We start from the raw sequence: 21434 nt of genomic DNA, 5'->3' as shown, positions 1-21434 counted from the left end.
AAAAGCAAGCCGTGCCAGTGAGATTTGAATTTGTGAAAGTTTAGACACTAAAGGAGAGTTAATAACAACAAAAACAATGTCATGAGTGGGCAAAACAAGCTCAATGTTGGAGTGTAATGTTGCAGAGGGGATGGGCCCACTGATCATCGATCAAGCTTTCTGTGAAGGCTTGGAATTGCATGGAAGATTACAATTCAAGTGCATGACAGCAGTCTTATTATTCATTGCTTGAGTAAATGTCAAGTAAGGAACATATAAATTATAATGCCATGCATACAAAAGACAGAGCTGTTCCCTTCATAGAAAATATCACCTTTTTTTTTCTTTTTTTTCCTCCTGTTTTTTGGACTTGTGTATGATTATCACAGCACGCGTTATCTTTTTTGCTTTTTCTCCAAGTCGCGAACGGGGCTCCTTTTCAAGCTTGTTGCCTCGTAAAATCCCAAGTCTTTAGGTGGACATGTTCTGCTATAGATGTTGAAATTCTTACCATACTTGTTCCGTCTCTTTCTTTTGTAGATTTGCATGTTGGAATGTTTAATTCTTGTTCAAAAAGCTCGCAACAAAAGGAGATCACCTTGATCACGTACGCCAATCGCCCTTCAGAGAGTGGTTGGAAACAGTTTTCTTCATGGGATTTCTCCATTGTTGTTGATTTATATGTGCTTTACCAGCTCGCATACATACAGACATTCCAGATCATGAAGATCTGGAGGCCTAGCTATGTGTTTAACACGTCGTTTTTTTATTATGCTTTGTGAGAACCCTCTATATATATTGTGTCCAGTAAGGGCTTCTCTTCAACATCTTCAATGAAGCCACGCGCGCGGTTTTTAGTTTAGAATACTTTACACACCAGGCCTTGTATGTATACATGGATATTTGACTATCACACCTTGCTAGCTAGCATCCATGATTCATGACTTCCAGATAATGGTCAATGATCAAACTTTTCAACCAATCAATGCCTATGCTATTATATATGATCAGAATTTTGTCTTCAATGTTAAAAAAAATATAAATTATATCCCGGTATCTCACCTAACAATTTAAACTTTTGAATTAATATAGTTTTTTGACATAGTATCAATGTTTTGATAACTAAACGGTTATGAATTTGAATTTTACCATTTTCATTTATTTGATAAAAATTAATCATAAGATAGTGTGAGTTTATATAAATTTCAAGTCTAAAAGGCTTTTACTTGAAGGAGTACGTTAGAAAATGATATAAATTATATCTTGAAATCTTATCTAACAACCTAAGCTTTTGAATTGAATCAATTCTTGGACAAACAAAATCTCTAATATGAGAATAGAAAGGGGGATTGGCTTAATCTTGAATTAAAAAACTCAAGGATCCAATTACATTTTCTAAGATCATGGCGGTCAACGTGACATAAATCAAAATCACAGGGACTTCTTGAACCAAGCGTATAGTACTCCCTTCTATATTACAATATTTATGTGGGAATTAATTGGCTTATGGAATCCACTTTTGGCCTTTTCGACTCAATACATAATAAATAAATTCAAAATATATGAATCGATCGATAGACACTACGCACGTAGTAGCAAATCATTTCCCCCGAATCTATGCAAAATCGTCCATCATCTTGTGAAAAGTTCCAAGAAATATGATGTAAGGTATCATCTCAGCTCCATATTCATTCAACATGCATTTGATCTCCAACGCAGAAGCTCCTTTTCCTCTGGGCAATTTAAGTGGTAGTTGCACAACAAAAACAGCATCTGCATGTGGGTGTGACCTAGCAACACATCGTGAGTGAAGCATGCAGATGGGCAAACGATTGACGTCTAAATCGATCTTATATGTTTTCGCATCACTGGGATTGCCTAATGCAGCAAAATCATTACGGTCAAAAATAGCAGCTGCTAGCCTACAAGCCTGAGAGAGAGAGAGGGAGACAGGACATGGGCTTGAAAAATACATCAGACATGGTTTCTGTCTTCACCTAACTAATGTATGGCAGATCTTGGGTGGTTGAGTTATAGTCATCGTGGTGGTAACTGGTAAGTGTATTTTATTTAAAAATAAAATATGCTAATTGTTAAGAGACCTGGGAGTAGGGCACGTATACTATAGCTCCACTCACCTCTTTAATGGAAGATACAGTCACCTGAATTATGCTCGTGAAATTGATGCCTTGGGAGGTCTAGAAGTATCAAAATAGATGCTATTAATTTACTAAGCTAAAAAAAACAAGCCGTATTGTTATTATTGTTCAATGTGAAGGTCCGTGCCCACATAATTAATCTGTCATTGAAAGCACATATTCATACAGGTTCTAGCAATGTGCACGATAGAATAACATAATTCCAGGCTCGTGCTCATTATGGGCTCCTGTTTGCTGTATGATTTTGTGGGTTCTGAAATTCACCTGGAAAGCTACCAAAAAGGGCTGGCAAAAACTCTTTTTACCCATGGGATGATGATTTTTTAAGGGTTTAATTACATTTATTTGACCCCTAAATTATTGAGACTGTGAAAGAACAAGACATGCACTATCGATTTAGTGTATTGTATCCTCGAACATTTCCAGTGTATTCTTGAATTTGACGGATAGCTTAAATATTGTAGTGTACATGTCATTTAGGGGAAAAAATTGATTATTATATAAATAAAAAATAATTAGAAAAAAATAAGTGATACATCATTCAGTGTTGTTGTTTTGATAACTCAAACATATATAACAACAGAAATTTTTTAAATCAATGTTGTCTCTCTAAATAATATTAAAGTAGTGTTATTGCTAAAAGGGGTAAGAGAAGCTTGTCAAATTCTCTGCATAAAGGTTAATCTAGTTGATCCAGGTCAACACAAGGATAAAAATAATTGTTATTATAGTTTTAAAATTCAATTAGGAGCTGACCCGGAGTGAGACTCTGGTCACGATCTAGGTTGACTATTGACCAGGATCAATATAAGAATAAGAAAAGTTATTACCATAGTTTTAGAACCTGACTTGTGAGTTCAATTGAGGTTAGGCGCGAGTCGCGGGTCGGGTTGACCATTGATCTGAGTCAATATAAGCATAACAATAATTATTGGATTAAGTTTGATCATTAACATAGGTCAACACAAGGATAAAACTGGTTATTGTTATAATTTTAAAACTCGACTTGGAGTCAACCAGAGCTAGGATCGGGTCATGGGTCAGGCTGACCATTAACTTGAGTCAACATAAGGATAAAAATAGATGTTATTATAGTTTTAAAACCTGATTCAGGGATCGACCCGGGACCAAACTCAGGTCATAGGCCGAGTTGACCATTAAACATAGTCAATGTAAGGATAAAAATGGTTATTATAATAGTTTTAAAATCTTACTCGGGAGTCGATTGAGAGTAAAGCCTGAGTCACGGCTTAGAAGGGTCAATCTGAGTTAACCCAAATTAAAAAGAAAATTAAAGCAACCTCCTTTTGACTAGGAAAACATAAAAAATATTCAATGAATTTTTTACCCGTGGTTTATCTCAAGACGATTAGGTCTCAAGTTGACCCGAGTATTTAAATGAGTCAGGTCAGATCAATCATTCTTCTAATATTTAATAAACACAAAATAAAATAAATTATTCAGTTCAATTCAAAACACATCAAATACATAACAACAATTAGTTATCCGGTATTGTCTGCTCTAATATGATGCATCATTCAATGTTTTTTTTTCTATATTTTTATCTGTAAAATAACAGTCCTTAATTTACTTAATAGATGATAATATGAGGAAAAAATAGACCAAATTAGTAAATGAAGTCTTATCTTACCACAACCTCAATGATTCAGGTGTGAAAATGTTATGGAACCTGATTTTAACCAGAAGAGAAGGAAAGACCGAAAGGGTGGCAGTGACCCTCATGGGCCCACCAGCTAATTTATGGCCGCAAAAGGCCCTTATATAAACCTCCATGACTCTGCCACTCCCTATCCCTCTCCACACACGCTCTTACAAGCTTCTTTTAGAACATTTCACACTTACCAGACTTCTAAATCACTTGAAACGTTTCTTATCTCAAGCACCATGACTAGACCACAACAGCGATATCGTGGCGTCCGTCAAAGGCACTGGGGCTCTTGGGTTTCAGAAATTCGCCATCCTCTCCTGTAATTCCACTTTCTTGAGACGTTTCTAGCTCTTTCTTTCATCAAAAGAAAGGTTTCTTTACATGTTCAAAAGAAAACTTCAAGAAACGTTTTTCTTACAGGAACACACACGAATCCCAGATCTTTTATGTTGTTTTTCTGCACTAATGACAGTCTTGAGCGAGCTTCGAACTGTTTTAATTCTTGTACTAAGATGAAACGTTTCGTGTTTCTTTTGGGCTGCAGGAAGACTAGAATATGGTTAGGCACATTCGAAACGGCGGAGGACGCGGCACGGGCATACGACGAGGCAGCGAGGCTAATGTGCGGGCCAAAAGCACGTACAAATTTCCCTCACAACCCCAACGAACCCCAATCATCATCGTCAAAGCTTCTCTCAGCTACCTTGGCAGCCAAGCTACATAAATGTCACATGACTTCTCTACAAGCAACCAAGAAAAACGTAACAAAACAGTCACATGATGCACAATGCACCAGTTTTGGCACTAGCCATGGCATTGCCGGAAAAACTGTCGAGAACGACTCGAAATGGCAGGAGGGGAATTGGGTCGGGGGGGGAAGTCAAGCGGGGAACGATGACCATCAAGAACATTTCAAGTCACTCGAAGATCACCATATAGAGCAAATGATAGAGGAGTTGCTAGATAGAGGATCCATGGAGTTCTGTTATGTAGATTCAACATGAGAGTTCTGCTGAAATTAAAGAAACATCAAAATGCAGCAGCAGCAGCAGTTTCTATTTGCTAATTCTACTTAATCAATCACCGTCTTGATTATTTTTCACAATCTAATCATATACATAATCTAAAGTAGTGTGAGTGGAAACGAATATCATCCTTCCACGTTGTCTATGATCCAAGGCATGAGCTAATTATGCCATATGTGCACAGCACAGCAAAAGAAGAGAGAGAGATACTGCACATATGATGACATGAATATTTGGCATGATCATACGAAAGATATCGATTCCTTCTCCCTTTCCCTTTTATGAGTTTCGTCTGATCAGGTAAAGAATCCAAATCTCAAAGGTTCCAAAAGTGAGAGATTAGAAGTTTCGAAACACTTTCACTTTATTACCACTCCATTATCGTAGTTTTTTGAAACCTTGGGATCTGGAAGTGCATTTTGCTTTCATGCAAGACCCCATGTGTAGAAAAAGATGAACGGGTAAGTTTTGATGCTATCTAACCTATAAATTAGTGTGAAAACGTTGTTTTTTAAAGTAATTTTTATTTTAAAATAAATTAAATTAATATTTTTTAACACTACCACATCAAACTAATTAAAAAATGACCTAATTAACGGAGACTAATGTGGGAAGGATGATGCTTTCAGAAACAAACAAATTTCAAATTAATCAAGGATCCTTTCAGACGCCATTTTCTTGTACTTTCTATGGTATTCAATTGTGCGTCCAAGGAATTAATGTGTGAACATATGCTGGAATAAAAAGACTTGTCACTCAAAAAACAAATTCTTTATTTTTTCTTGCTTTTTGTAAGATGAAAAGAGACTTGAATAGCTGCTTTGCCATCCTTCTAGCTAGCTTAGATCCTTTGATTTCTGCTAAAGCATCACTTTTTGACCCATACAAGCATTCTCATTTGCTCAGTATTTTTCTTAAAGAACATGCTTTTGTCTAACGATCAACATCTTGTTTTATTAAATATTAATTAGAGATCTTTAATTAGACTCCTCTTCATCTAATCTAAACTATACATGTAGGCTCTCATTAAGTCTAGCCAGTAGCTTTCATGTAATTTATAGTTGTTTTTTAAAGTGTATTTTTATTATAAATATATTAAAATAAATTTATTATTTTTAAAAATTATTTTTAATGTTAGCACTTCAAAATAATTTAAAAATTATTGTTTAATAAATTAACAATTAAAAATCCTAAAATTAATTTTTACAAATCAATTGTATTTTTTGTGTTGAATATTTTAACATAGTATGAAAAAGCCTGTTTGAATTTTAAAAAAATCAGGTGAAAATTAAAAATTAAATTTATCAAACTCAAACAACTCGATTAAAATCCATTTCCATTTTATTTTTATATCAATTCATGCTTTTAGTCACGGTCTTGCAATTTTCAAAGCTATGGACCTACAAGTCACTTCACTGAGCCATCGTACTTCTGCGGTGAAAATCACACATTCACATAGATCAATTTTAGTCCCTCCACTGGCCTTGAATTTTTGTGTACAAAAGCTAATATGTGCTCTTAGTCCTCACGTAGACTAGTCAATACACAATACAATAATACATGACTTCCGTGTGAAGGTATTTTTAGCTTATATATGAGTTTTTCATGAATCATTTGGACATAGAATTAGTATATTGAAAAATCAAAATTAGCATAATTTATTTATAATAGTTTCTTGTCGCTTTATATATTCTAGGTTAAATATGATTCTGGTTCTTATTAGATAGATAGGTAGGTGGCTTCTTTTACATTGCAGGCCGAGTTAATTTTTCTTTAATATTAAAAGAGTTGTTAAGGTAACATTTGCCTTCAAAAACCAAGAAAATATGAGATTCGAGTAATTAATTTAATTGGATTCAATTAGCTTGATTAATTTAATAATATAATTATAAAAAAAGACAATAACAATAAATAAAAAGGAAAAAAATTAGCAGTGATTTAATGCAAAAGAAAAATGCTTATCAATATCATGAAAATATATCTTTTTAATATTTTTAAAAGGTTCATATGATTTTATTTGTTAACAAAGAAAAACTTAAACGAGAATAAGATAATTGCATGGAAAGTAAAATAAAAAAAAAATTAATGTTTAGCAAATAAAATATTAAAGGAAAAAATTAAAGAAAAAAAAATTAACCCAAGTCTATTTGAGTCAGTAAGCCAAATCTATGACCAAGTCGTGAGACAAGGATAATTCCACGAAGAAGAAATTGAATAAAATCACAAAGCTTAATTATAAAACGAACAAAGTGTTAAAGGAGACACCTTGTAAACAAATAAAACTTCTAAAAAAAAAACAATGCCAAACAAACCCATGACCCAGACATGAGATTAAGATAAACCCATAGAAAAAAAGGTGAAAAAAATAATGAATATAAATTCCAACAAACACAATGTTGAAAAAAAACCTAATTTAAAAAAGGCAGAATCCAACCCGGTATAATCTCTTATACCTGTGACACGAGATATAAAGTTAGATTGATAATTGAAATGAATGAAGACTAAAATTAAAAAAAAAATATTGAGGAATAAAATTGAAAAAAAAAAACAATTTCAATCAAGAAAAGTGTAAGAAAAAAAATAACATTAAAAAAAAATAAGTATGAAATTTGATATAAAAATAAAATATTAATAAATAAAATTAAAAATAAACAAATTAAATTTGATATAATAAAAGCACTGAAGATCAAATAATATAAAATCAACAAATGACCACCTTTTTCTTAATTTTTCCAAGGCCAATACATTTTTCGAGATAAGGAGAGAGAAAAGATGAGAGAGGAGAAAACAAATAATAAAAGGTAAAATTGACACAAAAAAGAAAAAAAATAATTAACAAGAATGAAGACAAAAATTGATTTAAAAAGTAAATAAAATCAAATGTTGAGAGATGAAATAAAAAAAAATAATTTCAATAAAAAAAATATAAGGAAAAAAATAAATAACAATAAAAAAAAATAAGTATTAGATTTGATCTAAAAATTAAATGCCAAGGAAATTGAAAAAAAAATCATATTTGATACAAATGATTAAATATTATACAATCAATAAATGACCACCCATTTTTGAAATTTTTAAGGCCAACATGTTTTTCAACGTTGAGGAAAGAGAAAAAATAGGGAGGGGAAAAAACATAATCAGAGCTCCACCATAAAAGAGGTTGTGAGATGCATTGAACTCTACCTTTTAAGGCATTGCTTGCCTACCATGAGGTGCCTCACGTGTTGTTTGAAGAGCATAGACGTCTCTTAGCAACGCATCAATAATTTTTTATTTTAAATAATATTTTAGTTTATTAAAAAACCTAGATACCTATAAAACAACTTGTCAATTACAGAAAATAGTATATAAGATTACAAAAACACTCTTGATAGTGACATTAAGAAAAATTAAGTTTAGGGGCAATTTGAAGATTTTACCGTTCAAAAAATTGAAGTGTCTAAAAAGCTTTTTATCTTTGAGTTCATTTAATTTAACTTTTAAGAGCATGCTAGTAATTTTATTATACATCTTAAAAGTAAAAAGACTTAGATGCCCTTGTGATATTTGTAATAACAATTTAATCTTGTGAAAAGATCGTTTTACAATCACACCATGTTATAAGGTTTTTATTGGAAAGGATAAAATAATAATTTTATCACCATACAAATTAAAGTGAAATGTGAATGAGTGGACAATAAAAGTTGAGCTTTTTTATTTTATTTTATTTTATTTATTGTAATCTGTAATTGATTAGAAACAGGAAAGAACTTACCATAGCCGAAGGAATACCAAGTTTTTTCCATCTTAATCCTCGAAATTAATAATGGTGGGATCCATTTCCTCTAATCAAACCTCATGCTTCATGATTAATCATCATCTATTTGGGAATTGATTTTGTCCCCCACAAACATTCACAACTAAGGTTCCAAGCATGATTATGCATTCCTAATTCCCCATGATGTTTAATAATGCAAATTCCCCTCGAATTTTACGCACGGCCTGTATTTGATCCATTTTTCCCTATCAAACAATACACATCACCTGTTCATCTTTTCTTCATGCCTCTGATAGAATTAATGGCAAAATAACTACGTACATAAAATACAAAGGTGGTCTTTTTTGCCCTAAAAAATGCTAGAAAGAAGAAGCTGCCTGTGATCAGGGACAGGGATCATAGTGCATGGAATCGCATGTCCAAATCATGGGGGAGACAATTAATCATGTGGGACTTTAGCTCAGTGAACCATTTCAATCCCATGCTCAACTTTGGATCTTTTTTATCATTGGAATTGGATACTTGGAATTGAGTGGGCAATACATAGATCCGCCAGCTATTTTCTCAAGGTTGGTGGCCAAGTACTCCTAGAAATGCCGAAGCACTCTCCATATCCCCATTCTCTAATTCAGAATAGAACTTGATGAATAGAAAAGCAACCAGAAATAGAGTGTAACGATCAGGAAAAAAAATCAATTTAATTCGACTTGATTGACCTGATTGATCAACCCGATCATTTTTTTTTTATTTTTTTTAGAGAATTTTTGTTGTTTTAATTGACTGTATTAACCTAAATTAATGCACTCAATTCATTGCCATGTTATGGCCTAACCTTGCATGTAAAATATGGTGTGAATTTTTAGATTATATGTTTATGTTGAGAATGGGCAAAGCAAATGCTTCTGCAGAACGATTTTCTTATCAATGCAAGTTTAAAGTTATTTAGAATCCTTGATAGAGACAGGAAGATTGATTCTTCCTTGCTGGATTTTTAATTCTTAAGTTTATAACCATTTTATATTTGATTCCCTGATCCACTCACCTCATCTCTCCACATTTTATATTTTATATTTTATATCAAAAAGCCATCTCAACCCAGTAGTTTAAATTGTTATGTAAGGTCTCAAGATATAATTTATATTATTCTGTAACACCCCCCTCAAGTAAAAGCTTTTTGAGTGTAAAAACTTGTAGATACCCATATTACATTGTACTTGATTTTTATCAAATAAATGGGGTGGTGAGATTTTAATTTGTGACCACTTGGTTTTAAAACTCTGATACTATGTCAAAAAAACTATTTTAACTCACTATTAGATGATATTCTAAAATATGATTTATATTATTATATAACAGCACACATTCACTATATAAAATTTAAATTTCACCATAAAACTCCTTTTTATTTTTCTCCTATGTATGTTAAGTGAGCATATTATTATGAGAAATCAATATAATCCCTAACATCTACCAAGAATCCGGAATCCTAAGAAAGGAAAAAAAAGAGAGGATAAGCCTGTAACTCAAGCCCATTTCAATGTGTGCATTCTTTGGGCCTGTAAAAACAAGGCCGAAGTGATTGGAAGACCAACATCTCTCTGTGTCTTCAAGGAAAGGGCCAGTGCCTCTTGATGGGCCTCATGGTTCAGCGTTGTAATTCCTAACTATCATTCTGAAAACTATTTATAGCTGAGAATATAATCAATAAATACAAACATCATGTTTTGATCTATTATTACAATTTTGTTTTGTAAAAATATATTTTTTTAAAATTTTATTTTGAAATTTATATTTTTTTTCAGTGTTTTGAGATTATTTTAATATATTAATGTTAAATAATTTTTATAAAATAAAAAAAATATTATTTTGAACTATTTAAAAATTAATCGTTATTACGCTGTTAAATACCTCAAAATTTGTTACATTTCACGACCTCTAGCAACACTTAATTAATAAGTGATTATTTTATTTTTTAACGAGATTAATTGTTTTAAAAAATGAAATCAATTTACTCTATAGTTTCAAGAAAAAAAAAAAAAGCTTAACTTGGTAATATTCAGTTCAATTGTTCCTCTAATTCTAGTTTTATCCTTATTTTTTAATTTCAACTTCAATTTTAATTTATTAATCAATGAATTACGTTGTTAGCATCTCACTCACACCCCCATGGTGAAACCTCGGAACACCCAGTCACTCAATGCCACATAAGCAAACTGTTTATACTTTTATCACAGATGTGAAATATTTCTCCACGTAAGCGACCGAAAATCTTGATATCAGTAGACAATCATAATAATATTAAATATAGTTACAACTCAACTCAAAATTAGCTTGAGTCAAGGTTTAGTTTGTGAATTATACCAGTTGACTCATGAATGAATCGATGAATTTATATTATTATTTTAAAAAATAAATTGTTATTTAAAAATTCATAAAATAATATAATTAAATAAAGAAAATTAATTAAAAACAAAATCAAGTCCTCACCAAGCTTTGAGTTGGCATATCACTGGATTCATCGGTCAACCGGGCCGGGTTATAAAATCAGGAAATTAACTAGCAAGAAGATGTGAGAATACAGAATAGAAAAGGAATATAATATTTAAGAAATAAATAAAAGACCGAGAATAAGAGGGACCCACAAGAGTCCACGTTCACTTCCAATTTGGGATGGATTCAAAAAGAAGAAAGATTACGTAAGAGAAGTCCTAATACTGGTGAGAGTGTGCTTTTCTAAAACGTCACCAAATAGACTCCTCAAAAACTTAAACTGATTTTCAACTCTGCTTATAAATCACAAAGAGTGACGCAGAGACTTTCTCCTTTTCTTTTCTCTTAATCTTAAATCTTTTCTGTGCGTGCAATGTGCTGTACGTAGCGCTAGGTTTTGCTGAAGGATTGCGAGGTTGGCGATCGAAGATATGTCTGCCTACGGCACAGCCGCCATCACCGCCAATGGCAATGGCCTCAGCTTGCAGGAAATCATAAACGAGAACGTCGACCTAGTGAGACTCCTCCTCCTATTTTTCTTTTATTCTATTTTCTTTATGTACGTATAGTTGATGATGATAGCATATTACTTGTAGATCGTAGCAGATAACGTGCTGATTACGAGTCTCTGCTTTCATGATATAAATCGTCTTGTTTGGTTTTGGCTACGCCATTTTTTCGAAGGTTTATATTGTTGTTGTTGTTTATGTTTGTTACGTACGTAAGCTTGCTGCCTCTGCTTTCAAGATATGTTTACGACACACACACACACACACACACACACACACACAGAGATCGATACTGATAAACTTCGCTTGATTGCTATTAATGACTTGGAGTGTTTTGTTGTTTGGTTTCCAAGACATCAGAGTTCTGCTTATGCGTTAATAAACTTCTTTTGAAATTTTGAGTTTTTGTTTTGAGGTTTTAGGTGATTTTTATTTATTAACGGTGGTTGCTTATTGGTTTTGGAATTTAACTACAGGAGCGTATTCCAGTTGAGGAAGTATTTCAACGATTGCAATGCACGAAAGAAGGTTTGTCTACAGAGGAAGGCCAGAAGAGGCTTGAAATTTTTGGTCCAAACAAGCTAGAAGAGAGAAAGGCAAACAAAAAAAAACGATAATTTAATCTTTTATTTATTTATTTTGCTGTTAATTTTTAAGCTCTAAGATGGAACTGATAAGCTGGATTGTTTGGAACAGGAGAGCAAGGTTTTGAAATTCTTGGGTTTTATGTGGAACCCGCTTTCATGGGTCATGGAGGGTGCTGCTGTCGTGGCCATTGTTCTTGCAAACGGACAGGTTAGTTTGCATTTCTCTGTCTCTGTATTTGTTCACGAACGTTTAATTTTTATTTGTCCGTGTGAATTAATATAAATGCAGGGCAAGCCACCAGACTGGCAAGACTTTGTGGGTATTGTGGTGTTGCTTCTTATCAACTCAACTATAAGTTTCGTAGAAGAAAATAGTGCAGGCAACGCTGCAGCAGCTCTTATGGCAGGTCTCGCCCTGAAAACCAAGGTATAATATATGCATACCAACATCCGACTCTCTCGCTTAATTCGGAAGTCTGTAGGCACTCAAGTACAAAAACTAATGACATTTATTCTCTACATTTTTTTTTAATAATGTTAATAATTTTGTTTACAGGTTTTGAGAGATGGGAGGTGGATCGAGCATGAGGCTGCTGTCTTGGTTCCGGGAGATGTAATCAGCGTAAAGCTGGGGGACATTATACCAGCAGATGCTCGTCTGCTGGAGGGTGACCCTCTTAAAATTGATCAGTCTGCTCTCACCGGTGAGTCTTTGCCGGTTACAAAGAAACCAGGTGATGAAATCTTCTCCGGATCTACTTGCAAGCATGGTGAGATTGAAGCTGTAGTGATTGCCACTGGGGTGCACACCTTTTTTGGTAAAGCTGCTCATCTCGTAGACAGCACCAATCAAGTGGGGCATTTCCAAAAGGTACTGAGTCTGGAGGGCTAACTCGGAAAAAAAACTTGTAGTCGACTCTGGGGATAAAGAAACAACAGAAGGAAGTTAGTACTTGATAAAAAAAGATGAGAAAGAGCATGCTATTATTGTCAAAACTGTTCCATAATTTGAAATCAGCTCCAGAAATTATCAATTAATCTACTAAGTGTTAAATCGTTAACTATTATAGATTATGTATTATTCTAAGGTGTTAGCAGATGTTTTGTTTTTTGAAGGAACAAAATTCGAATTATTAGAATTTCTAGTAGCAAATCACAAACATCACCATTGCAGGTTCTAAAGTTCCATTTGTGCACTTTCAAGTATCTTCTACCTTTCATCTTTTCTTTCTAATGGATGCTTGGTGGTGATATGGTTTGATCAGGTGTTGACATCCATTGGAAACTTCTGCATAGTCTCCATTGTAGTGGGAATAGTCATAGAGGCAATCGTAATGTGGCCAATTCAGGGCCGCAAGTACCGGGATGGTATTGACAATATTTTGGTGCTCCTTATCGGAGGAATCCCTATAGCCATGCCAACCGTGTTGTCAGTGACAATGGCCATTGGATCCCACCGGCTTTCACAGCAAGGTGCTATCACAAAGAGGATGACAGCTATCGAAGAAATGGCTGGAATGGATGTATTATGCAGTGACAAGACCGGCACCCTCACTCTTAATAAACTTACAGTAGACAAGAGCTTGGTCGAGGTTAGCACACAAAAAATTTATAAGTGAAAGTCCAGGGCGTCACCCCTCCCAATATTTTGTTCTTTTGGGCTCACTGGTTATTGATGTTTTTGTTTATTTTTCAGGTATTTGCTAACGATGTTGACCAAGACAATGTGATTTTACTGGGCGCTAGGGCCTCCAGGATTGAGAATCAGGATGCTATCGATGCTTGTATTGTTGGGATGTTGGCGGATCCCAAGGAGGTAATGTTACAGTTGAGATATGCAAATATTTTGATTTTCTTAAAAAACTGGGCCGATAAAAAAGAAAAGGATTAGTATTGTGAACACTTTATTAAGGTGCTGCACAGTATTAGCAACACAATCTTCTAAATATTCTCGATGAATGGAGAAAAATGGATGAGGTGATGACTAGCAGCATCATAGTAGAGAAGAGAGAAGTAGGATCAGACTTTAAATCACATTTTGATCCTCGGTGTGTATTTTTTATTTAACTGGAGCTAACTTGCTGCACTTTCGTCTTACTTTAGTGGCAATGAAGCTTATTTTCCCGAGCTTGTAACTTGTCAAGAAAGCATTACTCTCCGACTGACTGTTTACCTCACCGACAATGTCAAGTGTTGGGTTATTAGGACCTTTGAATATAACTGAATGCCTGACTATGACTTTATTTCACTCTGCAGGCCAGAGCAAGCATCACTGAAGTACATTTCTTGCCATTTAATCCAGTGGAAAAGCGTACAGCTATAACATATATCGACCCTGATGGCAACTGGCACCGAGTTAGCAAAGGCGCCCCCGAGCAGGTTATAGAACATCTATTGCCTCGTATTCCTTCTTCTTCCCACCCTCTTACTACACTATATCGTCAAATGCATTTAAATTCTCCTGACAGATCATTGCACTGTGCAACCTCGGGGAAGATGTAGCAAGAAAAGCTCATGCCATCATTGATAAGTATGCTGAACGAGGCCTCCGCTCTCTGGCTGTTTGTAGACAAGTGAGCTCATGTTCTCGTTTCCTCAGAATTGTGTTTTGAAGTAATTACTTATACATGGAACTCTATCTGATTTAGACATCTTGTCTTTGCAGATTGTCCCAGAGAAAACCAAGGAAAGCCCTGGAGGACCATGGGAATTTGTGGGCCTGTTGCCTCTCTTTGATCCTCCTAGACATGACAGTGCAGAGACCATTACTCGTGCCCTCAACCTCGGTGTCAATGTTAAGATGATCACTGGTGATCAGCTGGCAATTGGCAAGGAGACTGGTCGGAGGCTTGGAATGGGAACCAACATGTATCCCTCTTCTGCCCTCCTTGGGCAGCACCCGGATGAGTCAACTGCAGCCCTTGCTGTTGATGAGCTCATTGAAAAGGCTGATGGCTTTGCTGGTGTCTTCCCTGGTAATTGGACTAAATTCTACTGTTTCAATATGATTAATGTTGTTTACATGGATCTTGATGCTTCCCACGTTGTTCGATGCTTCCCTCGTTATCGCAGCATCTAAGTTTATTTTCTTTTAATAAACAAAAAACTAGATCCTCTTAGAAATTAAATCCTTTATGAGCATCCATTACATGGATTTATTCAACATTTTGGAACTAGCTGGTGAGACATGAAACGATTTTGTAAGACAATATATCGAGAGAGGTGGAGTTTTTCATCTTGCCTTTTCTGCATGAAGAAGAAAATAATATTAATTTTTTCATTTTATGCATAAAAAACATATCGATTAATTTAATTAATGATCAAATATTCAGAGCATAAGTATGAGATTGTGAAGAGGCTGCAAGCTAGGAAGCATGTTTGCGGGATGACTGGAGATGGTGTAAATGACGCGCCTGCTCTGAAGAAGGCAGACATCGGAATTGCAGTGGCCGATGCAACTGATGCAGCCCGCGGTGCATCTGACATTGTCCTGACAGAGCCAGGATTGAGCGTGATAGTGAGTGCTGTGTTAACAAGCAGAGCCATCTTCCAGAGAATGAAGAACTACACCATCTATGCAGTGACTATAACCATCCGTATTGTGCTGGGTTTTCTTCTCCTTGCTCTGATTTGGAAATTTGATTTTTCTCCTTTCATGGTTTTGATAATTGCCATACTTAATGATGGGACAATCATGACTATTTCCAAAGACAGAGTGAAACCATCTCCACTTCCTGATTCCTGGAAGCTGAAGGAGATCTTTGCTACTGGTGTCATTCTAGGCACCTACTTAGCTTTAATGACTGTCGTCTTCTTCTGGATTGTTCACAGTTCTGACTTCTTCTCTGTAAGAATTACTACAAACCTTAAAACTAGCACATGGTTTTATCATGCTGTTTAAATTTCTGTAAAGCATATAAGAACTTGTAATGTTTGTTCCTTCTGCCAGTTTGTCACTGCTATATAGTCTTCTGTAGTACTAATAATGATAGCACACTGTCAATATTTGCAGGATAAATTTGGTGTTAGGTCCATCCGGAGCAACCATTACGAGCTAACATCAGCTGTATACCTTCAAGTGAGTATCGTTAGCCAGGCACTCATTTTCGTTACTAGGTCCCGAAGCTGGTCTTTTGTCGAACGCCCTGGTAGTTACCTTTTGATTGCCTTTGTCCTGGCACAACTGGTGAGTTGTTTAGAACTTTTGGTTCCAGTTTTTTTTTTTTTTTTTTGTGCATATTATAAAAGGACAACCTAATGATCAATGTTTCTGGTTTACCATTAAGATTGCGACAATCATCGCTGTGTATGCCAATTGGGAATTTGCGAGTATCCATGGAATTGGATGGGGATGGGCAGGTGTTATCTGGCTTTACAGCATCATCTTCTACATCCCTCTTGATTTCCTCAAATTCATAATCCGCTATGCTCTAAGTAGCAAATCCTGGGATAATCTCCTCCAAAATAAGGTCAGTGTGATCATTTGTTTTTTACTAATGAATCTTTTGATATGTCAAGTTTCATCTCGAAACCTTCTCCCCTAAGTTTAATATTTACCGATGTTACCCTTCGATTATGCAGACAGCTTTCACCTCAAAGAAGGATTATGGAAAACGAGAGACGATGGCGTCATGGGCTGCTGATCAACGCACCATTAATGGATTGCATCCTCCCGAAGGCTCAGAACTTTTCAATGATAAGAGCAACTACAGAGAATTACAAGACATCGCTGAACATGCCAAGAGGCGCGCTGAGGTCGCTCGGTAATGATCTCCGAAGCTTTTGATTTTCACTAATAGCAATTTCTTCCCTATCTATGCCTATATATCTTAATTCCACTCATGATCTCTTTTGTTCCAGGCTGAGGGAGCTTCACACACTCAAGGGTCATGTGGAGTCAGTGGTGAAACTCAAGGGACTTGACATTGAGACCATTCAACAACACTACACTGTTTGAATGAGAAACAACGAGTTTATAGTGTCTCTCTCTCTCTCTCTCTGGAGAGGGGAGAGAGTCCTAGGTTAGAGCGATTAGGGTATTAATCTATTTAATTGTTCTTCTGACAATCTTGATTATTAGTTTGTAAGAAATGCAAGATTTGGGAATAATCAACCCAACATTGAATTTCACTATCACATAACATTTTCGCCTCTTGCATGTCAGCTTTCATTTCTGCTTCTCGAATAACTTAACTTCATAGTTTTGATCCAATGATGTGGGCTCCTCTTCTTGCTTTTTTGAAGAAAATTATAGCTCGTAAAAAAAACAAACAAACAGGTTCTATGTGCGTTCGTCATTTAATGAAACTAATATAATGTTCGGTATTGTGTTAGTTCTTGTGATTATATTTTTTAAAAAAAATATTTTATAAAAAATATTTTTAGTTAAGATTGTTTTGATATTTTATATATATTTGGTTAAAACATGTGGTTGAAATTAAAATTGAACAAAAAATAGTTTAATGTATTTAGTTAATAATGCTTTTAAAATTAAATTATAAAATAATTTAAAATATACATACATATATACATATATATATATTAATGGTTTTTAATTTAAATATTGTAGATTTAACTATTGCTATTACATCATGAAATAAATAATATTTTATATAAAATATTTTTTATTGTTCCATTAAACCATCTATAATTTGAGATTGCGATCAAATCCTACAAATACTACGTGTTCAAGCGCTCTCCGTCTAATTTATATAGTGTCAATTAAGAAATAAAAAATATTTTTTTATCTTACTGAGTCGGACCCGGTTTAACACATTTTAAGCTTTGAATCAGACTTGTTCTAGCTGGAACAGTGGAGTCATGCTCCACTATTTATTGAATAATGGAGCATGGTTTAACATTTTTCCACACAAGAAGCAACTCTTAAAGTTTTTTAATTACCAAACAGCATCTGTATTTTAAACAAAATACATACATATGCAATCTCTAAACAAACACTATTGAAAAAACACAATAAAATTATTATTTAAATATATTTTCAATTAAAAAACATTTTTTATATAAACACACTCTAATTTAGAGTGATTTTGGTACACTCGAAGCAATGGTAGCAGTTGTGTTAACAGCTGAAGGAATTTGATTTCACGAGCTGATAACATCTTAATAGCTAAGTTGTGGGTAAAACGTGTGGAAATCGAATTATGCATGGAGTTGCACAAATTTGGAGTGAAAGGACACGAGATTATTGAATTCTAGTAGAGATGGAAGGAGCAGGGGCAGCTTTTTCTATGATTAAAAGACATCAAATTCCAACAGCAGAGAAGCTTTAGGAGATCAGGGACAAAAAGGGAACAGAGGGAAGCCACTCTGGCTATCAGAGCCTGGTTTCGATCCAGGGACCTGTGGGTTATGGGCCCACCACGCTTCCGCTGCGCCACTCTGATTGTTGAAGTAGTCTCCAAGTTAATATTACTTAACATATATTTTCCGAACAATTCCTTCATACTGCTGACCTTGGAGTGGATGAATTAGACAGACTTTGGTTTGTTTGGTAAACCAGTAAGACGGAAAGGCAGGGCATTGGATCGCATAACCACAAACCGTGATTTCTCCATTAATATTTGGATTTTATCTATGGATTTGTGATTATTTTCAGAACTTGGGTCTTTTTCATGGTACAGACCCAGGTGGGATTCGTGAAATTGGATGTTGCCGGCAGTTCCCAAGGTAATCCAGGGAAGATTGGTTTTTCATCTCAATATTTTTTCTTGTAAGAATATTTCATCCAATTCTAACGTCTTTATATAGTTTTTTTAAATCAGGAAAAGCTTGTTCAATTCAAGGATCTAGTCTAACTCTACACGACAACCGAGAAAAATGTACGATTTCTAAATATACATGAGTACAGATGGTAAACCTTAATTTTACAACTACTACTTCATGTTAGAATATACAGAATGTGACCTAATTAGTCTAAATGTAAATAATTTCTAACTATAAATAATTATTTTTTCCTCTTTACCTTCTTGATTGGAAAATAACCCAAATGCTTCAAGTACCACAATGCCCCTTCAGCTGCATGTTCAGCTGCTGTTTTCTTTGTTGATTTAGGATAACCAAAACACTCCAATACAGTCGATGCTTCTCCTTCTATCCCAATTACAACCTTGTAGGTGAACCTGCAATGGATCTTGAAATACTCATAGCTTAAAAACTTTGAAAATTAGAGAATGAGAAAGAAATGAACCCAGAGGTAAAAAAACACCAAGATTGTTTACTCCATATTGTGTGCTTACAATTTCTTGTGGCAAGGTCCTTCTTCCTTGAAGCATTCAAATAAAGGGGGTTTCCACTTGTTTGCAGCTAAAGTCTCCAGCAATTGTGATTTGGCAGATATCTTTGGCCCACCTGAAAGAACAAGATGTTAGGTGGTAACATTTTGGTGGCAGATTTCAATCCTGAAAATCCCAAATTTGAGCTTTAAAGCAAACTTTATCAAAGAATTCAAGACACTTCTGGTGAACTCACTACCAGTCACTAATCAATGAAATTACCTGAGTCGTTATGAGAGTTTTTATCATCCTTGCTCATTTCACCCCCCTTGGTTGTGTTCTTTATGGTGCTGGAGTCATCTCCAGTCTTGATGATTTGTGATGGGTTATTATCTGCTAATAAATCTGCTGTTGTGTTTGCCTCATCATCAAATTGTTTCAGCCCCTCTTTGGGTCCTGCCCTAGCACCTTCTACAACATACTTCATGGCTGGCTTGTCTTTCTTGATAATCTAGAAAACAACATGACACGCAGAAAAAAGAAAGAAAAAGATTTAAGTATGGAGTTACATTTAACCAGGCAGATAAATAAAGATTCCATAAACAAAGAGATTGCTCATAGATAGAAGAATCGAGGGAAGTTTTTGGTTGTTTGTACCTGGGAAGGGGTTGGTGGTGGCTGGATCTACAGGAGGAAGGCGTTTGAGATTGATGTGGAGCTGTTTTGGTTGCGTGCATTTATTCCTTTTCATTTCCATGGCAGGGGTAAAACTAGATAAGTTCATCTTCCTGCAAGGATACAGTTTTGTGGGATTATTGGTGTATTTGCTCACTCTACTCTTAATTTGTTTTAGATAGGTCCATATATGTTTTTGTCCTGATTATCATCCATTAAACCTTTTTTTTTTTTTTTTGAAGTATTCATGGTTAAACCATAATTAGTAATGATGTTAAACTATCTATCTGTCCTTTCTCTACTTTAAGTCACAAAAATTTTCTTTAAATTATTTTTGTTTGAAAAAGATATTAAATTAATGATTTTTAAGTGTTTTTAAATGATTTTTATGTATTTTTGGTAAAAATAAAAAAAATATTATTTTAATATATTTTTAATTAAAAAACTACATTTCCAAACATATATACTTGTGTCATCTCTTAATTTTTATTATGTATTTATATAATGATCGGTTATTGAAAGTAGTGATGGTTTCTAACCATGGCTGATGAAAGGGAAAAATATTACAAAAATAAGAAGATTAAGGATGATATTAGAATAAATAAGAATAAAATGATCAAAATAAGAGAAAATTGAGAATATGGCTACCAAAATTCACCATTAATTTAACTTTAATAAGTTAGGTGCCGTGGGATCCTCATTTCACAATTAAATAGAGGACCAGATGACAAGTAAAAATATTAACCAGTGTTATCTTTCTTGCGGCCTTGGCCATTGACATTTGACCTTGTTTTACGGGAAGATAGGTTTGATGTTGTCGTGAAGAGTTTTTTTAAAAAAAATATATTAGAATAATATTTTTTAAAAATTTTAAAATTTATTTTTGATATTAATATTTTAAAATTATCCAAACATGCTAAAAAATTTCATAAATTTTTCGGAAATACAGTTGAATCATAAAAACAAACATAAATATTATATTTAGTATCACATGTTCCAAGGCTTTGACAACAAAAATAAGCTGATAAAAGAATTTACATTTTTAAAAAAAATCTAAAACAATGATATTGAATTATTTTTTTCAATGGTTTGATCCAAACTAGGCTTTGAATCATGGAGATAACCTATCAAATTAAGCGAGGTCTTAATTAAAACTAAGGGTAATATCAATATTCAAAATTAACCAACTCAATTTGGTAGATTTTAATTAAAAAATTAAGCTGATTATTTTATAGTTTAATTTTCTTTTACATTTACCCTTCATGATTTTTAATATTATAGTTTATACTATTGATGTAAAATATATTAAACTAAAAAAATTTAAGATGTAAATTATAATTTTTAAAACACGA

General features: G+C 34.0%; 3 protein-coding genes and 1 non-coding gene across 5 annotated transcripts; 2 read left to right on the top strand and 2 right to left on the bottom strand.

The window, feature by feature from the left end:
- The first annotated feature begins 3956 nt into the window (after positions 1-3956).
- LOC118054637 (ethylene-responsive transcription factor ERF003) lies at positions 3957-5084 on the top strand. Its single transcript, XM_035066277.2, has 2 exons — positions 3957-4126; positions 4352-5084. Exons 1-2 carry the CDS (start codon positions 4044-4046, stop codon positions 4809-4811), a joined length of 543 nt encoding a protein of 180 aa, XP_034922168.1. The 5' UTR covers positions 3957-4043; the 3' UTR covers positions 4812-5084.
- Positions 5085-12299: 7215 nt separating this feature from the next.
- On the top strand, positions 12300-17300 carry LOC118054635 (plasma membrane ATPase 4). The gene is made up of 13 exons (XM_035066275.2): positions 12300-12383; positions 12465-12602; positions 12732-13046; positions 13441-13767; positions 13872-13991; positions 14432-14554; positions 14644-14748; positions 14841-15150; positions 15508-16022; positions 16188-16361; positions 16462-16644; positions 16757-16938; positions 17036-17300. Exons 1-13 carry the CDS (start codon positions 12315-12317, stop codon positions 17130-17132), a joined length of 2658 nt encoding a protein of 885 aa, XP_034922166.2. The 5' UTR covers positions 12300-12314; the 3' UTR covers positions 17133-17300.
- Positions 17301-18507: 1207 nt separating this feature from the next.
- On the bottom strand, positions 18508-18579 carry TRNAM-CAU (transfer RNA methionine (anticodon CAU)). The gene has a single exon. It is a non-coding gene; the product is annotated as a tRNA-Met (tRNA).
- A 111-nt stretch (positions 18580-18690) lies between these two features.
- LOC118054638 (dicer-like protein 4) lies at positions 18691-20249 on the bottom strand. Of its 2 annotated transcripts, none has more exons than XM_035066278.2 (4): positions 20065-20249; positions 19690-19918; positions 19432-19543; positions 18691-19314 (listed from the first exon to the last, which is right to left on the bottom strand). In XM_035066278.2, the coding sequence occupies exons 2-4, from the start codon at positions 19892-19894 to the stop codon at positions 19140-19142; spliced, it is 492 nt and encodes a 163-aa protein (XP_034922169.1). In that variant the 5' UTR covers positions 19895-19918; positions 20065-20249; the 3' UTR covers positions 18691-19139. The 2 variants fall into 2 exon arrangements, 1 of the variants encoding a protein (XP_034922169.1); XR_012169470.1 differs by having other exon boundaries at positions 19192-19325; positions 20065-20245.
- Positions 20250-21434: the final 1185 nt, after the last annotated feature.

This window comes from Populus alba, chromosome 3 (genome assembly GCF_005239225.2).
Source record: "Populus alba chromosome 3, ASM523922v2, whole genome shotgun sequence".
NCBI lineage: Eukaryota > Viridiplantae > Streptophyta > Magnoliopsida > Malpighiales > Salicaceae > Populus > Populus alba.
The sequence above is the reverse complement of the archived record's forward strand: the minus strand, read 5'-3'. Positions and strand labels throughout refer to the sequence as shown.

Excerpts from the sequence above, each read along its gene's own strand:
- LOC118054637 (XM_035066277.2), top strand. The coding sequence starts at position 4,044 with ATGACTAGACCACAACAGCGATATCGTGGCGTCCGTCAAAGGCACTGG. Across the intron at positions 4,127-4,351 it reads GAAATTCGCCATCCTCTCCT|GAAGACTAGAATATGGTTAG; the intron begins GTAATTCCACTT and ends TTTGGGCTGCAG.
- LOC118054635 (XM_035066275.2), top strand. The coding sequence starts at position 12,315 with ATGTGGAACCCGCTTTCATGGGTCATGGAGGGTGCTGCTGTCGTGGCC. Across the intron at positions 13,992-14,431 it reads TGTTGGCGGATCCCAAGGAG|GCCAGAGCAAGCATCACTGA; the intron begins GTAATGTTACAG and ends TTCACTCTGCAG. Across the intron at positions 16,939-17,035 it reads AGGCGCGCTGAGGTCGCTCG|GCTGAGGGAGCTTCACACAC; the intron begins GTAATGATCTCC and ends CTTTTGTTCCAG.
- LOC118054638 (XM_035066278.2), bottom strand. The coding sequence starts at position 19,894 with ATGAAGTATGTTGTAGAAGGTGCTAGGGCAGGACCCAAAGAGGGGCTG. Across the intron at positions 19,544-19,689 it reads AAACTCTCATAACGACTCAG|GTGGGCCAAAGATATCTGCC; the intron begins GTAATTTCATTG and ends TTGTTCTTTCAG. Across the intron at positions 19,315-19,431 it reads GGACCTTGCCACAAGAAATT|GTTCACCTACAAGGTTGTAA; the intron begins GTAAGCACACAA and ends GATCCATTGCAG.